The following is a 25,135-nucleotide window of genomic DNA, read 5'->3' on the forward strand; positions in this document are numbered from 1 at the left end:
GCTGCTGCTGCTGCTGCCAGCAATCCCATCAGCGGCTATACAGTCAAGTAACTGAGCTGCGTCCACAGCCTCCAGAGGGTCCAAAGCCAATTCAAGAGTTGGTGTCTGCTAACATCTCTGGAGGCAATGGCGTCCCTGGCAGCAATATAAACATTGCTACTGAAATGCAGAGAGGTCTTTCTATTTTCAGTTGCTGGCCAGAAAGGAAGTTAATCATTGCGCAAAAAGAACTGGCTGAATCGTCCACAGAAGTCCACAGGTTATTTCAAACAGCCAATCCAAGTTTTGTTCACATGGCTGGATTGTGTCTGGAAATCATGAAATTCACTAAGACAAAGAAAAACTGAAGGGAAAAAAAAATCTTTCCTTTCCACAGCTGGATAAGTTAATACTGGTCTTCAGTTTTTCAGAAAAAAGAAATGCCACATCTGAAGTAATGACAAATATCTGCCAAAAACTTCAAACCAACTCACAGTGTCACTAATCCAACTTTCCCTAAAGCCTAACCCAAAACTGGATATTCTTAACATCAGGTGATAAGTCACACAGAAACTAGCACTGCCACTATTAGAAGTAAATTGTCCATTTAGACAAGTTGCATGTCCATGACAGTGCAAAGGAGATATTAGGCCAGTTGAGAATTTTGGTACAAATTTGCTCAATGTTGTCATCACAAGTGCTCAACTCAAACAGGTGGCGTTATTTTATGCACCACTGAAGGCAGAAACACTCAGAAGTCCAGTGAATGGACATCTTGCCATCAAAACACCCTTCTGCAAACTGCTTGAAATGTTACAGAATAGGTATGAGTGAATGAGACCTGTTGAGGCCCTTAAAAAGGCAATTAATGGTCACTTAAGGGTATTATACCACCACTGTCTATATTTTACTCTTGGTGGAGAAAGAAACACCACTTAAGAAGTTCACCCTGGTGATTAATTAGGGATAATTTCTTTTCAGGCCCACTAATTCCATCACAGGACTCTCACCCACACTCGTTCAAACACTGCAGCAAGGTCTTTATCTCTGAAACACTCCATGTGGCCTCTGGAACCTGGCTCTGCCCTTAAGTTACATGAGCTCCTCAATACTGGAGACTATCTGTGCATCTAATGAACCACCTTTCAGCTGGTACTAGACAGAGCTGTTAATCTGACTGGCTACCACACTTTAAACTCTTCCCTCTGAACAAAGACTGAAGCATTCTCTTGTAGCAATTAATGCTGTTCTGAGAGTTAAGCTGCATTACTAAAGTTGGGATCTCCTTTCAAACATGGGCACAAGGAGAAATATTTTTCTCTCAGAGGGTCATCAATATGTGGAATTCTCTTCCCCAAAAAGCACTGGAAGCTGGGTCATTGAAGTTATTCAAGGTCAATGAGATGGATTACTGACAAACGAAAGAGTCAAGGGTTGCGGGAAGCAGACAGCAAAATGGAGCTGAGACTATAACAGCCATGATCTTATTGAATCCTGGAGCACACTCAAGTGGCCTAATGTCCTATTCGTGCTCCTAAATTGCTATATTTTGCTTTTTGGTGGTGTTACTTCAAAGATAATCACTGGGCAAGATACTCTAAGGACTCAATTGCTCTTCTTCACATACTGCCATGGGATCTTTAACATATATCCAAGAGGGTACGTGGGGCCCCAATTACTGTCTAATTCTGAAATCAGCACCATTGACAGGACTGCACTAATACATCCAGGATATATTATGATGAAAGGGCAAACCTCACTACTCTAACAATCAAGAAAAGCAGCACTGGCATCCCAGAGAGAGCAGTAAAGCCAGTTCACCAACAAACTCAGAATACCATTATCCTATAATTGTTACATAATTACTGGTAAGGAAATGAATGTATCAGCAAGAATATAAAACATGAAAAATGTTTAGTACATAGTGTTGCATGATGAAATTTCTCCTAAAAAACTTGTCCTGCTATTATTCACATATCACCAAATAATGGTTCCATCCAGTTTCTAATCCATAGGGGTCTAGCCTTACATTTATTGAATGAGTCCACATTTGGAATGAATAAAGTGTAAATAAAGATGCCCAAATATAATTTGATTCCTGTGTCAGTGCTGGCATTAGACACTGGCAGCACAATTAGTAGATGTTATAGATAAAGACTTCCTTTACTTTCTGTGGAGAGAAAGCAGAGATAACCTTTTGGGTCCAGTCACTGGACCTCCAGCAATTTCTGTTTTTGTTGCAGATTTTAAACGTTTTCAGTGGTCAGCTGTACATTCTTTGAGAGTTCAGCTTTTTAACTAAACCTGCAATACTGTTTGCATTCTCTTGAAAAGCAAATGAGCATAATCCAATAATCAAATGAAATTTACAACTCCAAAGATTATAGCTTCAAAGATTGAAGAAGCTTATCTTCCATTTGGGCAATTTCTAGGGTAATTAAGTATTTTAATTTTAATGTGTTGTGAATACAGTGTAGGCATATATTGATAGATTAAATCGCTTTGGCTGTCTGTCTCCGTGTCATAAATGTACTCTCATAGTTCAAAATGCTGAAATTGGTAGGTATTAAACTCAAGTGAAAGTAAAATACTGTGGATGCTGGAACTCTGAAAGAAAACTTCAACTCTGAAAGACAGGAATCATCTTGGGCTCAAAACATTAATTTCTTCTCTCACTGCAGATGCTGCCAGACCTGCTGAGTTCCTCAGCATTTGATTTCTTTTTAGGAGTTTACTTGGATGTGCACAAGTCTACAATAATAACCTTTGAATGTCAAATATTTCAAGATAACCTAAGCTTTCTTTCAACGAACAACATTTTCAGTACCAACAGCCACTCATCTTTTCTTTATATTCATTAGTGGCATATGGGCATTGCTGGCTAGACCAGCACTAATTGTCCAATCCTAATCATCCAGGGGGCAGTTAAGAGACAACCACATTAATGTGGATCTGGAATCACATGTAGACCAGACCGGGTAAGGATAGCGGATTTCCTTTCCTAAAAGGCATTAGTGAACCAGATGGGTTTATACAACAACTGATAGTGGTCATCATCACCAAGATGTTAGCCATTTATTCCAGAGTTTTAAAATTAATCTCAAATGTCATTAGCTGCTATGGTGGGGTTCAAACCCATCTCCCTAGAACGTGAACCTGGGATTCTGGATTACCAGAATTACTTGCTTCCCCAAAAACTCCTTCAAAAAAAATAAAATGCACCAAAGGCGCATTACTAAACTAAAATGTCTTGTCCACAGCCACTATATGGGAAATTAAGAGAGGTTATGAGACACTTGGTCAAAGACATAGGTTTTAGCAGAACCTTAAAGGAGAAGAGTGAGGTGGAGGGATTCAGGGATGTAAAAGGCAAGGTGGCACAACTGTCAAAGGCCACATGAGAAGCTGAAATTGGAATAAGTTCGATGGCTAAAAGGCTGGAGGAGGGGTAAGGGTTATAGAGGGAACTAAATTTTAAAATCAAGGCATTATTGGGCCTCGAGTTAAACTCGGTTACTGAATATAGGTCTGATGGATAAACAGGATGAACAAGTCAGGTTATGGACAGCAATCTTTCAGATGAAACCATTACAAAAAAACTGTCTTAAGTTTTTAAAAAATAAACTGGAGCTCATCAGTACCCACCATCAGCACCTAGCAGAGACACGACCTACCTGAAGCGTTAGACGTTTGACTCCATCCCATACCAATCCAATGAATTCCTTCATTCTTTCCTCTGGACTACTCCATTCTTCAGAGCTTTGCATTACTTTTATTGGGACAGAGAACGGGCGAGATTCTGAAACAAGAAGAAATGACAGGGAAAATTATTTACAAAAAGCCAATGTGAGGAAGCATTACCCTCATTTTATATGAATGACATCCTTAAAATTCTCTCTAAGCTTCACTGCAAAATGCTGAATTATAATTAGATTCAAAAATTACATCTGAAAATGGATTCATTCCAGTTTTACTGTTACTTTCCTAACCACAAGTAGTTTCATGAATGTTAATAAGTAAAAAAGAAGTCCTGAACCATAGTAACATAACAAATATATATATTCATGAAAAGTAGTGGCAGTATCCCTACCTCTCAGCTAAGTGGCCTAGGTTCAAGTCCTATTCCTTGGATGCTGCCTGACCTGCTGTGCTTTAACCAGCAACACATTTTCAACTAGGTTCAAGTCCCACCTGTTCCAGAGGTGTGTAATAATATTCCTGAACAGGAGTTGGAACATCATGTTGAGGTTGCACAAGATGTTGGTGAGGCCACTTTTGGAGTACTGTTGCTATAGGAAGGATATTATTAAATTGGAGAGGATTCAGAAGAGATTTACCAGGATGTTGCCTGGACTGGAGGGTTTGAGTTATAAAGGAGAGGGTGGACAGGCTGGATTTTTTTCTACTGGAGTGTAGGAGGTTGAGGGGTGACCTTAGAGAGGTTTATAAAATCATAAGAGGCCTACATAAGGTGAACAGCAAAGGTCTTTTCCTGAGGAAACTAGAGCTAATTAGGAACAATCAGTAAATACCATGTCCAAGCTGAAAATGGTCATCTTTAACTTTTTGATATAGTCGATCATCCTTTGTGAATTAAGAAACCAGATTTCATCAGCGATGTAAGTTTTCAAAAACTGGATTCAAAAAGCCCTCTTCCATGGAACTAATTAGTGAAATTAATCTTCATTCCCACTGTTCTCAGAGGGATTAACATTTCTCTTTCACTCAATGTGCATTAATTTCCACAATGGTGAAATACTCCACTTTGAACAGGAAAAAATACCAAAGGACCCTAACCACAAATATACAAAAAGTGTTGAATATTCATATAGGATGTGGCATTCATTTATTGTCCTTCCATAATTCCCACCAAGTTGTTGGGAAGCTGTGTTCTTGAACTGCATCAGTACAGGGGCAGAAGGACACCTACAACATTCTTAGCTAACGAGTTCCAGATTTTGATCTTGTGGCAGTGGAGGAATGATGATATAGTTCCAAGTCAGGGTGGTGAGTAGCTTGGAGGTGAACTTGCAGGTGAAGGTGTATCTGCTCCTTATGTTCTGCTAGGTGGTGGAACTCACGGGTTTGGAAGGTACTGTCAAAAGAACTTTGGTGAGTCACTGCAGCACATGTAAATAAATAAGATGTAAATAAGATCATAAGACCATAAGACATGGGAGCAAAATATAGGCTGTTCAGTCCATTGAGTCTGCTCCACCATTCAATCATGGCTGATAAGTTTCTCAACCCCATTCACCCACTTTCTGCCCATAACTCTTGATCCCCTTCACAATCAAGAACCTATCTATCTCAGTCTTAAATATACACAATAACCTGGCCTCCACAGCCATCTCCAGCAATGAATTCCATCGATTCACCACTCTCTGGATGAAAAAGTTTCTCCTCATCTCTGTTCTAAAAGGTCTTCCCTTTATTCTAACGCTGTGCCCTGTGGTCCTAGTCTCTCCCACCAATGGAAACATCGTCCCAACATCAAGTCTGTCCAGGTTATTCAGTATTCTGGATGCTTCAATTAGATCCCCCGTCATCTTTATAAACTCTATCGAGTATAAACCCACAGTTCTCACACATTCCCCATATGTTAAGCTTTTCATTCCTGGCACCATTCTCGTGAACCTCCTCTGAATACACTCCAGGGATAGTACATTGTGCCACATTTTTGAGATAACTGCACACAATACTCCAAATGTCATCTGACCACAGCCTTATAGAGCCTCAGAAGTACATCCCTTGCTTTTATATTCAAGTCCTCTCAAAATAAATACAATTGCATTTGCATTCCTAACTACTGACTCAACCTGCAAGTTTACCTGGAGAGAATCTTAGAGTAGAACTCCCAGGTCTCCTTGCACTACAGACTTCTGAATTTACTCCCTATTTAGAAAATAGTCCAGTCTTCTATTCTTTCAACCAACATGCATGACCTCACACTTCCCCACATTGTACTCCATCTGCACTTCTTTGCCCACTCTCCTAACCTGTCCATATCCTTCTGCAGCCTCTCCAACTCCTCAATACTATCTGTCCCTCTACCTATCTTTATACCTCTGCAAACTTAGCCAGAATACTCAGTTCCTTCATCAAGATTGTTAATGTATAAAGTGAAAATTTGTGCTCCTAACACCAAGGCTTGCAGAACACCACTTGTCACTGGCTGCCATCCTGAGACGGACCCTTTCATCTCCACTCTCTGCTTTCTGCCAGACAGCCAAGCTTCTATCCATGATAGCACCGGACCTCTACCACCACGGGCCTTATCTTACTCAGCAGCCTCCTGTGTGACACCTTGTCAAAGGCCTTCTTGAAGTCCATTGGCTCTCTTGGTCTAACCTGCTCATTACTTCCTCAAAGAATTCATCAATCTCCCCTTGATGAAACCATGTTGACTTTGCCCCATCTTACCATACATTTCCAAGTATTCAGAAATCTCAACCTTCACAATGGATTCCAGGATCTTACCCATGATCAAGGTTAAGCCAATCAGTCTGTAATTTTCCGTCTTTTGCCTTACTCCCTTATTAAACAGGGATGTCACGTTAGATCCCTGATGCTAGCGATTCCTAAACATCACCACTAATGCTTCCACTATCTCTTCAACTATCTCCCTTAGAATTCTGGGGTGTAATCCATCTGGTCCAGGTGATTTATCCTGCATAAATAGTATCCAATACTGTCACTGTGCTTTAATCGAGGAGGAAATGCATTTTGAAAGTGCTGGATGTGATGACAAATCAGATGGGCTGCTAGTGACTGAATGTTGTTAAGTGTCTTGAATATCATTGGAGCTGCACTCATCAAGATAACTAAAGGAAATTGCTTCTGACATGTGGATGCAGGAGAGGACAGCCAACAGAATTTTGATAGTGTCGGGTTCTGCAATGTATCACTGAAAGTCAAGAGTCAATGACTGAATGCTCTTCTGTTAGAAATGGTTATTTTCTGGCTCTTGGGTGATGCGAATGGTGCTTGCCACTTATTAGCCCTAAGGCTGAGTGTTGTCCAGCTACTGCTGTATTTGGACATGGAATCACAAAAGGTGATGAAAATTGGAGGGAAGGAGGGCCTGTTCCTGAGCTGTAAATTTTCAATTGTACAACCATCGGTGAACCACCTCTGACCTTATATAACCATAAAGAAATTACAGCAGAGAGAGACCATTGTGTCTGCACCATCAGAAGAAATTAGCAGCCCATTCTAATCCCAGTTACGAGCACTCAATCCATTGTTTTGCAGGTTACAGCACTTCAGGTGCAGATCTAGTTTCACTTTCAATTAATTGAGGTTTCTGCCTCAGTCACTAAATTGGACTGTGTCAACCAGTTATTCACCAATCTCTGGGTGAAAGAAAATTTCCTTAAACCGCCCAGTCCTTCTACCAACCACCTTAAATCTGTGCCCTTGGAAACTGACTTTTTCAGTAGAGGAAACAAGTCTTTCCTATCCACTCAATCCAAACCCCTCATTACTTTATACATCTCAAGAAGGGGGCTAGTTAGCTCAGTTGGCTGGATAGCTGGTTTGCAATGCCATGTGATACCTTGGAATCAATTCCCATACCAACTCAGGTTACTAAAACAAAAGACTTCTTCTCAACTTGCATAAGGCATGGCGACCGTCAGGTTAAAACATCACCTGTCATCTCTCTTTAATGAGAGAACCTCCCTGTGGTCTGGTAGGACCATGGGAACTTTACCTTTCACTTTTACCTCTTAACTAAGTCACCCCTCAGCCCCCTCTGTTTTAAGGGAAAGGTTATCCAATATTTTCTTATAGCGGTAATTTCCAAACTGAATTAAAGTTCTCTGTGCTTTTCCAGCAGTAATTAAGTTCTTATCGTAAAGTAGTGACCAGAACTGTACAAATAGATCCAGCTGTGGCCTAACTGCATCTCTGCTCTTACCTAATCCAATGATGGAATGCATCCCATTTGCTTTCCTTACCACCTTTTCTACTTGACTTGCCATCTTCAGAGGACTGTGAATGTACACTCCAAGGTCTCCTAATTGCTCTGTCACTCTAAATATCCTCCCAGTTATTATGTATTCCCTTCCTTTGTTCACCTTCCCCAAAAGCATTTACTCACTATTCTCCAGATTGCATTTAAATTGCCACTTTTCCATCCACTCAATGCAACTATTGATATCATTCAGCAGTCGACAGCAATGCTCTTCACTATCACTGACATGGCCAATTTTTGTGTTGTCTGCAAAATTTCCAACCATCCCTCCCGCATTTCAATCTGAATTATTAATATACACGACAATCAAGGGATCCAAAACTAAGCACTGTAGAACACCACTGGAAACTGCTCTCTATTCACAAAAATATCAGTCAACCATTTTGGATCCAACTTGCCACTTTCCCCTACATCTCAGGGGATTTAACTTTTCTTAATAGTTTGCCATGTGGAATCTTGTCTAATGAATTATTCAAATCCATGTCAACAGTATCTAGTGTACTATCGTTATGGATGTTCCTTGCTATTTCCTCAGAATATTCAATTCAAATGACGTGACTTTCTCTGAAACCATGCCTCCCCAAATCATACTTAATACTATCTCTCAAAATTTATTTCACTAACTTGCCCATAACCAAGGTCAGACTAACTGGCCTGTAATTATTTGTCCTATCCCTTGCGAGCTTTTTGAATAATCGGCGGGAATAACTGAGTAATAGATGGCCGTTACCAGGAAGCAGCTGACAATGGCTGAGTCCAGGACACCACCCTGAGAGAACTCCTGCAACAACATCCTGGGGATGAGATGATGTTGACTATCACAACAATGTTCCCTTTGTGCTGTGTATGACTGCAACCAGCTTTCCCCAGTTCCCACTAACTCCAGTTTTTTTAAGTCCTCCTTGGCGCAACACTTGATCAACTGCTGCCGTCAAGGGCAGTCACCCCCATTTCCCTGCTCAAGTTCCACTGGCCTTTCAACATTAAGGCTACCCTGTGCAGCCATGGTTGATGATTGCTCTACACTTTTCCAGGTGTTCTTGTTAAACTTCTTAGTAATAAAGCCCATTCAACCTGGGTGCTCCAGTGCACAACCAACAAATGATTTTTTTTTAATCATTCTCCAGCTCTAACTTTTCAAGATTTTTTTTAAAAGTGTCCTGGGTATTTTAACATTTAAATTTTATAGCAGTGTGCTGCCTCTTGACAAGTAAAATCCCTGTGAAATGTGCTTACAATTCTTGGAGTTTGCCCTCCATTACGTCACTACAAGGAACTTTGGTAGGGTCAACACAAGTGCAGTCAACAGGCAAAGTTCCACTGTGCTATGTTTACAGATTGGAATATGTGCTGTCAGAAAATCTGAGCTGGCGTGGTTTGGCTACTTGATTGACCAAAGAAACATTGGAGCAGAAGTAGGCTGTTCACCATCACAAGCCTGCCTCATCATTGACTTAGATTAGTTTATTTGCATTTTAACTCATTCGTTTCATTACATTTGAACTTCATCCTGCATCCCTTGCTACCCTGGCCTAACACAAATCGGTCAATTTCGATCTTAGAATTTTCATGTGACTTTGAATCTCAACTTTTTTTTCTAGGAGGAAGGGAATAAAAAACCGCAGTCCTCACCTGATCTGGTCCACATGTGACTCCAAGCCTATAAGCAGTTTGGATGAACTGCCCTCTTGAAATGGTCTAGCAAGCCATTCCATAAAACGATAAGATGTAGTAACGGAAGAAGGCAATTCAGCCCATTGAGTCTACTCCATCATTCAATGAGGTCATGGCTGATCTGATAATCCACAATTCCATTTTCCTCCATTTTCACCACAAATAGTTTCCCTACTGATCAAAAATCTGTCTGCCTCAGCCTTGAAAATAGTTAAGACCTACCCTCGACAACCCTCTGTGGTAAAGAATTCCACAGCTTCACCAACACCTCTCAGAAGAGTCATCCCTGTCTTAAACGTGCAACCGCTTACTCTAAGGTTATACTCTCTGGTCCTACACTCTCCCACAAGGAAAGCAACCTCTCTGCATCTACCCTGTCCTGTAACTTAAGATAAAGTCGCCTCTCGATCTTCAAAATTCCAACAAGTACACACCTAATCTACTCAACTTCTCCTCGTAATTCAGTCCCTTCATACCTAGCATTGTTCTTTTCTAGACTGCCTCCAATGCCAGTAGAGCTTCCGTTAGATAACGGGACTATTCACAGTACTCCACCTGTGTTCTGACTCATGTCATGTTAGTTGGTTTTGAGATGATTTCTGGCTCAGGTTGAGATTCTGGATGTAAGTTTGCTCGCTGAGCTGGAAGGTTCATTTTCAGATGTTTCACCACCATAATAGGTAACATCGTCTGTGAGCCTCCAGTAAAGCGCTGCTGTTATGCCGTGCTTTCTATTTACGTGTTTATGTTTCCTTGGGTCGGTGATGTCATTTCCCATGTTGGTAATGGCATTTCCTGTTCTTTTTCTCAGAATGTGGTAGATAGAGTCCAAATTGATGTTTGTTGATAGAATTCCAATTGGAATGCCATGCTTCTAGGAATTCGTATCTCTCTCTTTGTTTGGCTTGGCCCAGGATAGATGTGTTGTCCCACTCAAAGTAGTCTCCTTCCTCATCTGTATGTAAGGATACTAGCGATAGTGGGTCATGTCTTTTTGTGGCTAGTTGATGTTCATGTCTCCTGGTGGGGAATTAGTCCAGTAAACCTTCTCTGACCTGCATCTAATGCAATTACATCCCTCATAAAATGCCTTCTGAAAATACAAATATATTACATGCATTGATTCCCCATTATCTATCTTGCCTGTTACGTCCTCAAAGAATTCTAGTAAATTTGTCAGGATTGATTTCTCCTTCATGAAGTCATGTTGATGCTTTGTAATATTTCGAAATGCTCTACAATCACATTCTTCGTTACAGACTCATCGTTTTACCAAAAGCAGATATTAAGCTAACTGGCCTCCTGTTTCTTTTTGTTTTCTGTTTTTTTTGAATGAAGATGTTACACTGGCAGCTTCCAATCCTCTAAGGATCATCAGGAGATTACCACCACTGCACCCACTATCTCTGTAGCTAATTTCTTTAATTTCCCAGAATGTATCCCACCAGGTCCATGGTACTTAGCAGTCTTTAACTCTGTTGGTTTCTCTGTCACATCTGTTTCGTTGTGATGTTTATTGTATTTATTTCCTCTTTTCCTTTTGTCCCTTGAACTATTGGAATGCTATTACTGTCAGTTGTAGCTATATTCAATTGCATCAATGACCGAAATGTTCAAAAAAGTAATGAAACCAGTTGGAACACCTGGAATACCTCAAGCAAATGAACAGCAACAGTTCAAGAATGCAGTTCACCACTACCTTCTCAATAGCAATAAATGTTGCCCCAGCCAGTGACATCTACTGAGTAAATCAATAAACAAAGTTTCAGATGTTCAGCATTGCCACTGGAAAATCGATTGCAAGCAAGGTTGATAGTGGCTTTTCCTACTGTCATCCTCAAACCTCTTATGTCATTGCTCAGGCTAATCTAAAAGCTTTCACAACTGATCACATTATAATACTGGCCTCTAATTTTGAGTATCAAACTTCAGAACGTGCAATTATTCATTGAGCTTTGGGAAGAGTTTAAAAACATTCCTCCATAACAGCTTCTTTTGTTTTAATAAGTTTAGTGTCGAACAATACCTTGCAATGTTTCTGGAGTAGCCAAGGAGGCTTTCAAAGATAATTCTAGGAGAAAGTGAGGTCTGCAGATGCTGGAGATCAGAGCTGAAAATGTGTTGCTGGAATAGTGCAGCAGGTCAGGCAGCATCCAAGGAACAGGAGAATCCTCATTTTGGGCATGAGCCTTTCTTCAGGAATGGATGGTGACAAGCTTCTGGAGTTTTGTTGGAGCTGCACACATCCTGAAGAAGGGCTCATGCCCAAAACATCGATTCTCCTGCTCCTTGGATGCTGCCTGACCTGCTGCACTTTTCCAGCAACACATTTTCAGCTTTCAAAGATAATTGGCAACTGTGAACAAATATAAACTATTGAGAATATCAGAATACCTCTGAGTTGGAAAGATCAAAACAATGCAATGATACAGTTGAATAATTATAAATAGGATCATAAAGCCAGATATCATGACAACATTAATTTTTAACCAATGTGAGTAATATGTTCCTTGTAAAATTACTTGTCATAAGTTATGTGTTTTGATTTTTTTTCCATGAAGGATGCAACTTGGATTTGTGTTTCAGTAGCTCAAGATACAGTAAGGCATTTTGCAAGTCAGTGAGGTATTTCTGAAGTGTGGTCTGTATTGTAGTTTCAGAGCCGTGAGTTATGCCCTCAATACTATACAAAGCATGCATTATTACACTTACTGAAATGGAACTTCCTGACCATTTACCATGGCAAACTAAATCTCTTGGATGCAGTGAGAAGAGGAAAGTTGGATGGGAAGATACACACAACCAAGATGTAGGGAAAATTGAACAGATTTCCTTTCAAATGTACATTCTGTTCTGTCCACCCTGATTTTTCCTATCAGTTGCAGTGTGCAGCAAGCCAGCATGGCCTGGGGTAACAATAACTATAAATAAATCTACAATTAAGACATAAAAATTAATATAAACGTTTTCAGTGCGATCTTCTGCATTGATGAAAAATCCAAGCTCAAAGGATGAACAGAAACTGATAAAAATGAAGGTCCAAAGCTAGCAAATCACAATAAAGCTATTTGAGTCAATGGAGCCTAGTTATGTGTGAAAGTGGGAATTGCAGATGCTGGAGATTAGAGTCGAGAGCATGGTGCTGAAAAAGCACAGCAGTATCCCAGGAGCAGGAGAATCGACATTTGGGACAAAAAATCTTCATCAGGAATGAGGCTGGGAGTCTAGGGGGTGGAGAGATAAATGGGAGGGGGGGTGTGGCTAGGGGGAAGGTAGCTGAGAGTGCGATAGGTGGATGGCGGTGGGGCTAATGGCGATAAGTCAGAGGGGAAGGTGGAGCAGATAGATGGTAAGGAAGATGGACAGGGAGGACAGGTCTTCATGACCTGTCTCCCTGTCCGAGTTGGAAGGTTGGATCTGGGATCAGGTGGGGGGAGGGGATATGAGGAAAATAGTGAAATCCACATTGATACCATGGGGTTAGAGGGTCCCGAGGCAGAAGATGAGTTGTTCTTCCTCCAGGCGTTGGGTGGTTAGGGATTGGCGATGGAGGTGGTCCAGGACCTGCATATGTCTTTGGTGGCGTGGGAGGGGGAGTTGAAGTGTTCGGCCATGGAGCAGTGGGGTTGTATGGTGTGGGTGACCCAGAGATGTTCTCTGAAGCACTCTGTGAGTAGGCATCCAGTCTCCCCAATGTAGAGGAGACCGCATCGGGAGCAATGGATACAGCAAATGACGTATGTGCAAGTGCAGGTGAAACTTTGAAGAATGTGGAAGGCTCCTTTGGGGCCTTGGATGGAGATGAGGGGGGAGGTATGGGCACAGGTTTTTAAATTCCTGCGGTGGCAGCGGAAGGTGCCGGGAGTGGAGGGTGGGTTGGGACCTGACGTGGGAGTCGCAGAGGGAACAGTCTTTACAGGAAATGGATAGGTGTGGGGAAGGATATATATCTCCGGTGATGGGGTCCGTTTGTAGGTGGCAGAAATAGCAGAGGATGGTGCGGAGCCTAGCTAAAGCAACAATCAGCTCAAAAATATGAAAAGAGAGTATGTTCCATAAGGAAAACTGGTCCCATTACAATTGGAAGATTAATTTCTTCTCATATCAGCTACTTACAAACTGTAAAAGTAACAAAGTCATATTTTAAAAGAACATGCTGCCATAAACATTGAAGCTGTCACTAGATCATCGAGAATAAAAACTGGAAATGTTTTGATCAATGACTACAGCAAGATTACATTTGTGTAATGTTATCCATGTAAAATGTTCTTGCACCTCCAAGTATATTAAGTCTTAGATCATGTTGCCTCTGATTTTTCTGTCAACAGAACATGTTCCACGCTAAGTATTTCCACATGACTCATCAAAGTTACTTTTCCTCAAACACTTAGAGTCATACAGTCAAACGGCATGGAAAGAGATTTTTTTGGTCGGCATGGACTAGTTGGACCATGTTCATAAACTAGTCAAAAGAACTGTGAGCAGGAGTAAGCCGTCTCGCCCTTTGAGCCTGCTCTGCCGTTCAATAAGATCATGGCAGATCTATTTGTGGCCTCAGCTTCACTTACCCATCCTCTTACTATAACCATTAATATTCTTTACTGTTCAAAAAAATTACCTATCTTACCTTTAAAAACATTTACTGAGGAAGCCTTAACTACTTCACTGGGCAGGGAATTCCATAGTTTTACAACCCTTTGGGTAGAGAAGTTCCTTCTTAATTCAATCCAAAATCTGCTCTCACCCCACCAATTTTGAGGCTATGTTCTCTTGTCCTAGTTTCACCCACCAGTGGAAACATTCCCATGTTTCTGTCCGATTTATTCCCTTCATAATTTGCCATGTAGCCACACATGCCTGCATTTTGCCAATATCCCTCCAAACCTTTCCTATTCATGTTATTAACCAAATGTCTTACAAACATCGTAACTGTAAAAGGGTATCTTTTATAACATATAGTGTTCAAAGATGCGGAATGCATTTCAAATATGATCTTGTCAATGAAGTTTAGAGTTAAATACCTGATCTCAATTATAATTATGTGCTTCTGTAGTATACGGCACTTGGTTCTTCACTGAGCTTTTTATTAATCACTCGTAAGCACATTGAGATCTTTATTTATTTGTCACCATTGTTTTAACAAGTAACATTAATTTCAATACATGTTTAATCATAAACAACTTTTTGATTGTTGTGTCATAATTTCTTAGTCAGCATTTAACATTTTGGTACTTTCCTTCCTAGTCTTTCATGTAACTATCCAAATGTCTTTTATAGAAGTATTGCAAATCACTCTATAACTTTGATAAAGGTTAGGGTGGCACGGTGGTCAGCACTGCTGCCACAGGGTGCAAGGAACCTGGGTTCAATTCCAGCCTCGGGTGACTGTGTGGAGTTTGCACATTCTCCCAATGTCTGAGTGCGTTTCCTCTGGGTGTTCCAGTTTCCTCCCACAGTCCAAAGATGTGCAGGTTAGCTGAATTGGCTGTGCTTAATGTTCAGGGATGTGTAGGTAAGCTACATTAGAAAGGGGAACTGTTAAGTAATAGGGTAGGGGAGTGGGTCTGGAAGGGATATTCTTCGAAGGATCAGTATGGACTTGTTGGGCCAAAATGGATGTTTCCACGCTGTAGGGAATCTATAATTCTTTCCGCATCTATAAAATCAGTCTTCAAAATTTTCTTTGAAGTCACAATGACTAGAGGTTTTGTCCTGCACCTTCATTCTCCCACAAATTTATTGTCATAGGGCTAGACATTTTTGATCTCAGTTTTAACTGCCACTGGAAATGAAGTGTTCAGTTTTATGTTATATTGCTCAATGTGCCATTTAATATAGCATCTACCCCTACCTTCTTTAGTCTTTATACTGGGCTTATTCCGTCACTGATTCAGCCTCCCCACCCCCTTCGTTCTGGCTGCCCCTGAGCTACTCACATACCTTAAATATTAAAGAAACTCTCCTGATTACCATAATATCATTCCTTGGGGTGTTGTTTAAAACAAACTGTGGCTGAAACTTTACAGAAGTATTGCAAATCACTCTGTAACTTTGACAAAGACCAGTAGAATCCACGGGGAAATAGCAGAGACAGATTTACTAGGAGCTTCCTCACTAACCTTTAATCAGAAAAAATAACATGCTCAACTACTAGATCCAAGCCAGCATTTGCATGACTCCAAACTCTCCAAGGGCTCTCCACCATCTATAAGACATAAATCAGGACTATGATAGTATATTCTCCACCAGCCTAGAGAATTACAGCTACAACATCATTCAAAGAGTCTAACATTATCGAGGACAAGACAAATAGATTGGCAACTCATTTGCCTGATGAGATATCTACAGACTCCACCATAGACACACTGGCTACAGAGCATAATATCTAGATGATGTACTGCAGAGAATGGTGAGTGATGATCCTGGGCATTTTTTTTCTTATGTAGCACATTAGCTCAGTGGTAAGTTTGACATTTCTTTTGAATTAACCTTATAATAACCAAATCCATTAAGATGGGGAAGCAAGTTCATCTGTCCTCAACTGTGAGCACATCGATATGGAGGTATCCTGTCTGGAATCCTAATGAATTAGGTTTATTCGCCCAGGACCAATTTTAACATGATCAGTAACTGAGACTAAAACTAATAAGATAGATCATTGGGCAGTCAATTTAGGAATCAGATGATGTGGATGTCACTGGTTAGATCAGCACATACTGATCATTTCAATTGCATTAAAGGAGGTGGAGAGCTGTTTCCTTGAACCACCGTGGTCTATGCTTTCACCCACAATGTTATTAGGAAAGGAGTTTCAAAGTTTTGACCCAGCAACAATGAAGGAACAGTAATTTATTTCCAAGTCAGAATGCTGTGTTGTTTGGAAAGGACCTTGCAGATGGTGGTGCACCCTTGTATTTGCTGCTTTTGTCGTATGGGATGATATAGGCTTGAAAGATGATGAAAACGAAGTCTTGGTGAGCTGTTGCAGTGTATCATGTAGATGGTAAATATTGTTGTTACCATGTATCAGTCGTGCAGGGAATGAATATTGAAGGTGTTAGATAGGGTGCCTGTCAAACAGGGCTTTGTCCATGATTGTGCTGAGCTGTGTGTGCTGTTGGAGTTACACCCATCTCGGCATGAGGAGAATATTCCATCACACTCCCAACTTGGGCCTTGGAGATGGCGGACAAGCTGTGAAAAGTTACAAGTTGAGTAGCTCACCACAGGATTCCTCGCCTCTGCCCTGCTCTTATAGCCACAATATGTATATGGTTTGTCCAGTTCAGTTTCTGGATGAATGGTAACCATATGTTGATACTGCGGGACTGAGCAATGGTCATGCCACTGAATGGTCAAGGGACAATGTTTGCAATCTGTCTTGTTGGAGATGGTCAATGCCACACAAATGCCAACTCCAAATGTCACTTGCCTAACTTACCAACCCAAGTTTGAATGCTGAATATAGCTTAGTGCGTCTGGACATAAAATGAGCAGTTGCAAATGGTGTTGATCATTGCACAATCATAACAAGCATCCCTCATCGCATGAGGGAGGGAAAGCCAATGATGAAGCAGCTAAAAATGGTTGGACCTACTGCACTACTATGAAAATAGACCATAAGACATAGGAGCAGAAGTAGACCATTCAGCCCATCAAGTCTGCTCTACTAGTCAATGAGATTATGGCTGATTTAATAATCCTCAACACATTTTCCTACCTTTTCCCCATAACACTCAATTCCATAACTGATTCCACCAAACCTCAACAAACCTGTGATAAAGAATTTCACAGATTCACAACCCTCTAAGAAGTTCTTCCTCATCACTGTTTTAAATGTGCGACCCTTTAATCTGAGATAATGCCCTCTGGTCCTCGCCCACAATGGGAAACAACCTCTCTGCATTTACTTTAATGTATTTTTCAATAAGATCACCCCTCATTTTTCTATATTCCAACGAGTACAGTTTCAATCTACAAAACATTTTCTCATAAGTCAGTCTCAAAATCTGGTATCACCTTAGAGAATTTTCTTTGGACTGCCTCCAATGCCAATATATCTCTCTCAGAACTGTTCAAAGTATTCCAGCTGCTGTCTGACCAAGGCTCTGCATAATTTTAGTAAAACCTCCTTATATTTATATTCCATTCCCTTTGAAATTATTGTCAATATTCTATTTGCCTTCCTTATATTTTTGGAACTTGAATGCTAGCTTTTTGTCATTCATGGATGAGAACTCCCAAATCCTTCTGTTCTGTAAATTTTTGCAGTCTTTCTTCATTTAAAAAATATACAGTTCTTCTATTCTTCCTGCAAAATGCAGGACGAACTCATACAGTAAAGTTTTTACAGAGGCAATTGTCCGTCAACAATGACTACCATTTTCCACTGTGCTGGAGATGACTCCAACTAATTTCCACACTTCCCATTGACTCCAATTTTGCTAGGGCTCCTTGATGTCATATTACATCAAACTTTGTCTTGATATGAAGAGCTGTCATCCTCAATTCCTTGCTTGACTTCAGCTGTTTAGTCTACATTTGGACTTAAAGCTACAATGAGGTTAGGAGTTGAGTGGCAATGACAGAACCCAAACTGAGGAGCAGTAAGTAGATCACCCCTGGCAAATGTTTTCTCGGTATTGTCAGTCATACATTTCATCCCTCTGATGATGATTGAGGTTGGATAGACTGACAAATGTCTGGGTTGGATTTGTCCTATTTTCTGTGTACAGGGCACACTGGACAGTTTTCCACAATAAAAGATGCAGTTTTGTAGCTGTACTTGAACAACTGTTTAGAGACATGGCTAGTTTATAAGTGCATGTCTTCATTATTATTCCCAGGATGTTCTCCGGGATCCCTTTATCATATCCAGTGCCTACAGCCATCTCTTGCAATCACATGAAGATATCAGGAGCTGGATGAAATGGATAATCATCCACTCAGCATGCCCAGCTGAAAATGCTTCCAAATGTTTCAGCCTTGCCTTTTGCATTAATGTAGTGGCCTCTGTCATTATTGAGGATGGGAATATTTATGTAGCCTTTTTCTTCATCAATTAGTGTTTCAATTGTCCACCATCAATCATGACTGCATGGATCAGGACTGCAAATCTTACATCTATTGGCTCTCCAATTGTTTGTCTATATATCAGATGCTGCTTACATTGTTAGCATGCAAGCTGTTTGGTACTGTATCTTCACCAAACCGACAACTTATTTTTAGGTATGCCTCCTAGCATGCTCTCCTGCACCCTGCATTGACAACCAGCAGTGTTCATGACCAATGTCAGTCTGGTCTGGGACAACTGATCTCATTGATATTTATTAAAGATTTGGATTTCGGTATTTTGGCATAAATCCAAAGTTTGGGAATGATCCACAATTAAGAGAAGCAGCAGACCATTCAGTACCTCAAGCATTCTCCATGATTTAATGAGAATATAGTTGATCCTCAACATGAGCTCCACTTTTCTTCCTAGCAATAGTCTGAGATTAAACTAGTCTTAATTGCAACCTTTGGGTCATAACTGATCTCAAACTTATCTCCATGCAAGTTCCAAACCCAAATTCCCACTCCAAACACCACCCAACTGCATCATCATTCATAAGCTTGAGTTCATCCAAATTCCAAATATCCATGTCTTAAATCTCAATATGTGCCATTCCCCTACTATCTCTGTACTCACTGAGTATATTGGCTGCTGGTCAAGCAACATTTTAATTTTAAAATTCTCATCCATTTTTTAAAAACTCTTTACAACCTTAACTCCCCAATTCTAATCTCCTCCAATCCTATATCCTCCTAGATATCTGTGCTCGGCTAATTCGGGCTAGCTGATTTTAAATGTCCTGACATCAGTCACAATGTTGAGAGGCCATAAGCTCTGGAATACCTTGTTTCATCTATCTTGCTTGCTTCCTTTCAGACACTCCTTAAAATCTTCCTCTAACCAAGCTTTAGACATTGGGCCCTATAACTCCTATGTAATTAATTGTCATATTATTTTATAATGCCCCTCTGAAGATTTTATTGTGTTAAAGGACCCATGTAAGTAATGAGTAAATCTATTTGTAATAACATTGCATATAAAAGTGCCTTTGAGACAGCAGTGTGCCCCAACATGTCTGTGTAATCACATTCGAGATTCAAACCATTCCCGTAGTATTAGATGATGGCCTGTTGGATGCAATACTAATAGGGTAATAACAAAGGAGCCCCGGTTGTTGATGAAACCAAAATAAGGGGTATTAGGAGAAAAAATTCAGGAAAGGTGCGAAAGTGTCTACTTTCAAAGGGAAGCAAACTTGAAGGTTCCAATTGAAAAGTGGAGTCAATGCTGTCGAAAAAGAAACAGAAACTGAGGACAGGGCTCTGTTCAGCAGAAAATAAAATCCAGTTCATTCATAGTTGTGAGAGTAACTGATCCACTTTCAACTAAATTGCTGTTGTTACATTCTGAAAACCTATGTCTATGCTTATAAATTGTCACTCAGTGACAAATAGGTACTTCTCATGAATTCAAATTCATCAATTACGCAATTAGGCATTTTTGTCGATTATTATCACACATTATGCCTAATGTGTGAAATACACAGACTTTGATGATGCCAAATAAAAAGAGGGAAGATAAATCCATCAAATATCAGACCCATACCAACCTATTACTCATTATTGATTCATATCATTGTATTTTGACTTCCCTTTCCAAAGATTTCTTTAGTTTTTCATCCTGGTAATAGATGTTCTTCAGTTGTTGGCATTGTAATGACTACATGGCATTGCTAACATCCAAACGCTTGCAGCTCATTCTCCTGCACACCACTCAGGGATTCCACAAACATTTACATAATCAACCAACATGGCAAACAAGTTTGACAAAAACAAAATTGGGCATTCTATTATGATACATTCTTTTCAAGTTTTTCATTACACAAATAATATTCACATTTTATGTTTAAACATTTACTTAAATACTGTAACAGAATACAGTGCATTATTTTAAAAGAGACATCAAGCTAACCAGCTCAATTAAATATTTTCCTTATTATCCTTCCAACTCCAATGCAGTATCTTTAATACCATGTTTGGGATGCAGATGTTTTTCATGTTTCAGCTTTGTTTAAAATATTTTTTTAAAAACTTTTCTTTGATCATGACGCTATTCCTCCATAAATAAACATCAATGCTTTTCCAAACTTACCCCCCTCACACAAACAGACAACAGGGTTTAATTTCCTTAAACACAACACAGATGCCCAAAAATTATTGTAAGACTAGGCAATAATACCAATGATTTTTTTAAAGGGAAAAAAATCAGTCTTGCTATTTTCAGGTTCTTTGGCTGATCAAGTCCTTATGTTAAAATGGATTTCTATAATTTTGATTTGAAACATAAAGAACCAGGCCTGGTTATACTGAGACCTATATGATGCATTTCTGCAAAGTCCAAGGCAATTCTCTACATAAGCTATATCTGTATCACTGTAAAAGTATAACAATGATGGTCTTATCATTGTACTCAGAGTATGTCATGTCATACAGCCCCCTATCCCATCAAAAGGATTTTTAAGGTTGAGCAAGCAAGATCAACATTAAAACCTCACAGTCTGCACAAACTTACAAATGATTTTAAAAAAAGCATTCATATGACACGTTTCACTTAAGGATATCCTTAAACACTTGACTGCACATTTCAAGTACAGTCACTTTTTGACTGTAGGTAATAGAGCAGCTAATTCTCCAGCAAACAGCAGTGAAGTAATGACCAGTAGTGAATTTTGATTATACTGGTTTGGACATTAACTTTCCTTTTCCTTTCCAAATGAAATGTGTAAGAACATGAGAAAATTGAAGGAACCTTACAACAGCTCAAGGAGCTGCACGTCACTGAATATATATACCACATTGTGGACACTGAGTCTTGAGAATACACTGGAAGACGACATGCTAGTTCACAGGCACATGCTGTGGCTGATATACCAAGAGCATGAACACACGAAGAACATTAGTCCTTACATAATGTAACTATAAGATCAGAGCCTAGTGCATCAATAATTATCATGTACAGCAGTATTCTATATTAATGTATACATGTAGGGGTACAGTGAAGATGTAGCCTGAAGACTGCCCTTGATTTTGACTTCTAATCGGCCAGTCTGTAAAGAATGCAAAGTCATAATGTGACAGGAAAGGACACAAGATAAAAGAAAGTGCAGTTCACTTCAAAGGGCCTTAGTTTAATAAGTTTAACTGTCATCTAAAAGATAGCACCTCTGACATGCAACAAACTTCATGGAAAAGTATGCAGATTTGCAATTCATTTTAGCATTCATTGATTTTCGCCCTTGGGCATTCCAAAAATGTGAAAGAAACATTCTGAACTACACAAAGGAAGCCAAGATGTAGAGGCAAAGGAGAGAATTAAAATAAAATCACTGCATGCAGTTTTCCTCCTCTAAGATAAAACGGAAAAGGTAGCAAGATGAGTTATTTTATGAAGTAAGGGCAGATGAACTAAAAATAATCAGTCTCCAAGAGGGATAGATAAATTAGATTGAGGGCAGAATATTGGAGCCTAGGACACACATTTGAAAGAAATCATTCAGGTAGAAGTTTATAGTGTCCTAACAGTTGAGATGGTTGAAACCACAGAGTTCCACAGGTGCCAGGTAAACAGGAGTGTGATTTGAACTCAAAACTCCATTTTCCTTTCTCACAATACAATCACATGAACAACTGTGATTAAACACAAAACCAAATGCAAACTAAATTCAAGTAATTCAGTTTATATGACATGGTATTAGTGGATCTGGATCCCTGCTTTAATTCAATACTTCCCTAAAAGAATGAATACTGAACCACCCCTGCTTCGACCATGTTGAGTGTGTCCAGAATTAGAATGCAATCCCACATATATAGTTCTTGGGAAATACTTCATTGATCTTTAAATAGAATAAATCCTTAAAGTCTAAAGTAAATCTCATAGTCTTAAGTCCATTCTTTGTTGTGTTATTGCTTAAAGTGAATGAGACATGGTAAAATAACAGTTTGTGAAATTACTGTCTTATAATCCATATGACCTATGGGTACCTAATTTTTGACAAGAGCTCAAATTTGTATTAAATACACTTCATTCATTTGGTGACCAAAATGTTTGGATTCAAAATAACTCTCACTTCACTGATAGTACAAAGTTAAAAATCACAACACCAGGTTATAGTCCAACAGTTTTATTTGGAAGCACTAGCTTTCGGAGTGCTGCTCCTTCATCAGGTGATTGTGGAGAATAAGATTGTAAGACACAGAATTTATACCAAAAGTTTACAGCACGAGGTAACTAAAATTATATATTGAAAAAGACCTGGATTGTTTGTTAAGTCTCTCATCATTTAGAATGACCAGGTTGGTTTCAGTTCTTTAATTTGTAAATCGCAAAACATTTTTTTTTAAAAAGTTACATGCTCAAGTGAACTTTAACAATTGGTGTCATGTCGGCCCAGATAATGTATTGAAGGTGTGAGGTGCCCTGTGTGAGGCTGTCTGTGCCACAATGGTCAGACTGATTCTAATCTAAATAACGGATTTACAGAATCTTACATGGATTCATGTAGTTTTTGAGCAAAGTAAAATGTAATTCTGCAAGTACAAACTCACCCCACAAACTCATATATACGTATGCGCGTGTGCGCGTGTGTGCGCGCGTGCGTGGTGGGGGGTGTGGTTGTGAGTGTCTGTGAGAGGGTGTCATGATTTGGAAAATCACACAACGCAGGTTATAATCCAACAGGTTTAACTGTAAGCACTACCTTTCGGAGCAGCACTCCTTCACCTGCAGCCACCTGATGAAAGCACGTGCTTCCAATTAAACCTGTAGGACTATAACCTGGTGTTGTGTGATTTTTAACTTTGTGAGAGGGTCTGTATGTGTGCAAGTGTGAGTGTAAAGAGGTTTAAGAGTGCGTGTGTGTATGTATAGTGTAGTGGGGTCATCTATAGTGTGACATGAACCCAAGATATCGGTTGAGGCCATCTCCGTGGGTACCAAACGTGGCTATTAGCCTCTATTGGCCACTTTTCGTTGCTGCTTGTTCCAAAGTACACCTTGGTGTTTTGTGATTTACATATGAAAGAACTGAAACCATTCTAAAAGATGAGAGGCTCAATAAACAATCCGGGTCTTTTTCAATATATAATTTCATCACTCTGTAAACATTAGCCATAAATTCTGTGTCTTACAATCTTATTCTCTACAATTACCTGAAGGAGCAGTGCTCCGAAAGCTAGTATTTCCATATAAACCTGGAGGACTATAATCTGGTGTTGTGGAATTTTAACTTTGTACACACCAGTCCAACACCGGCGTCCCAAACCTTCACTGATTGTGGCAGCAACAGAAATATTTATAGCCAACAGGAAAAAAAAGAGGGAACAACAAAAGCAAACTACAAATGGGTGAGTTACCAGTGCTTCTGTGGCTCTGGCTGTCACAGACCACAAACTGTAATTAGCCTGTGGGCCATAGTTTAACATGTCAGAACTAAAAGGTGAATGGAAAAAAAGTCAAAAAAAAGGAAAGAACAAGATGAATGAAAGACTTGCACTAACATGGTGTCCTTCACAACAACTGAATGTCTCAAGGCTTTTCAAGCCAAAGAAGTTCAAGTGTAGTTATTGTTGTAGGAATCACTGCAGCCAATTTGTAATTAGCGAATTTTGACAAATGACAACATGATAATGACCATAAAATCTGTTTCTTGTGATGTTGATACAACTCCCCTTCTTTTTAAGATAGTGCCATGGGATCTTTTACATCTAAACTGAGCAGAAAGACTGGGTTTCAGATTAGTATTTCATCCAAAGGATAGCACCTCCAACAGTACACTACACTGGAGCATCAGGCTTGATTTTCACACTGAAAGCCTTGAACAAGACTTGAATCTGGAATCTCAAACTGACACATGGCTGAAAAGCAGGACAATAACATTTGTCAACATTTTGGTCAGGGACGAGGAAACCAACCTAGCACAACAAAGAACATGACAGCAATTGTGGAGAGGCTGCACATTTCAGGATCAAACAAATTTGAGAATGTGAAGTAATACCAGCTTTTGTGAACTGAAGTGATGAAGGCCTAGATTGTGGTTTGGGGAGCTGAGGAACAGAAAAAGACACTCAAATAGGCAACATTGAATGTGAAATAAGACGGGCTAGATGGCTGTAGAAGGTCAGTCATAGATCAAGCAGAATGCTAAAGCTTAGTAATTTTAGACACTAGCAAAAACTGCACATGTTTCGGCACTAACAAAATCAATTCAGCAGGTTAGTGTTGACATTCTGATAATACAAGTTTTCTGTCAGGTAAAGGTACTCAGGGTTACTTAACTAATGCAGGTAGATGGAGTTACGATAGGAGTACGAGCTATGACACTACTGAATGGGAGAACAGCCTGAAGGAGCTGAACTTTCTACTCTTGATCCATTGTTCTTTCCTATATGTTG

At 39.8% G+C, this 25,135-nt stretch overlaps 1 protein-coding gene across 4 annotated transcripts in view; it reads right to left on the reverse strand.

Annotated features, from left to right (window-relative positions):
• LOC132815107 (intermembrane lipid transfer protein VPS13B-like) overlaps positions 1–25,135 on the reverse strand; it is a 945,713-nt gene that overhangs the window by 409,850 nt on the left and 510,728 nt on the right. For all 4 annotated transcript variants that reach the window (XR_009644627.1, XM_060823876.1, XM_060823877.1 and 1 more), the window contains exon 22: positions 3,654–3,778. Coding sequence is in view for 3 of the 4 variants with exons in the window: in XM_060823876.1 (XP_060679859.1) it covers positions 3,654–3,778 (125 nt within the window). In the remaining variant the exon portion in view is untranslated. The remainder of the gene's footprint in view (positions 1–3,653; positions 3,779–25,135) is intronic.

Source organism: Hemiscyllium ocellatum, chromosome 4, assembly GCF_020745735.1.
Source record: "Hemiscyllium ocellatum isolate sHemOce1 chromosome 4, sHemOce1.pat.X.cur, whole genome shotgun sequence".
NCBI classification, from domain to species: Eukaryota; Metazoa; Chordata; class Chondrichthyes; order Orectolobiformes; family Hemiscylliidae; genus Hemiscyllium; species Hemiscyllium ocellatum.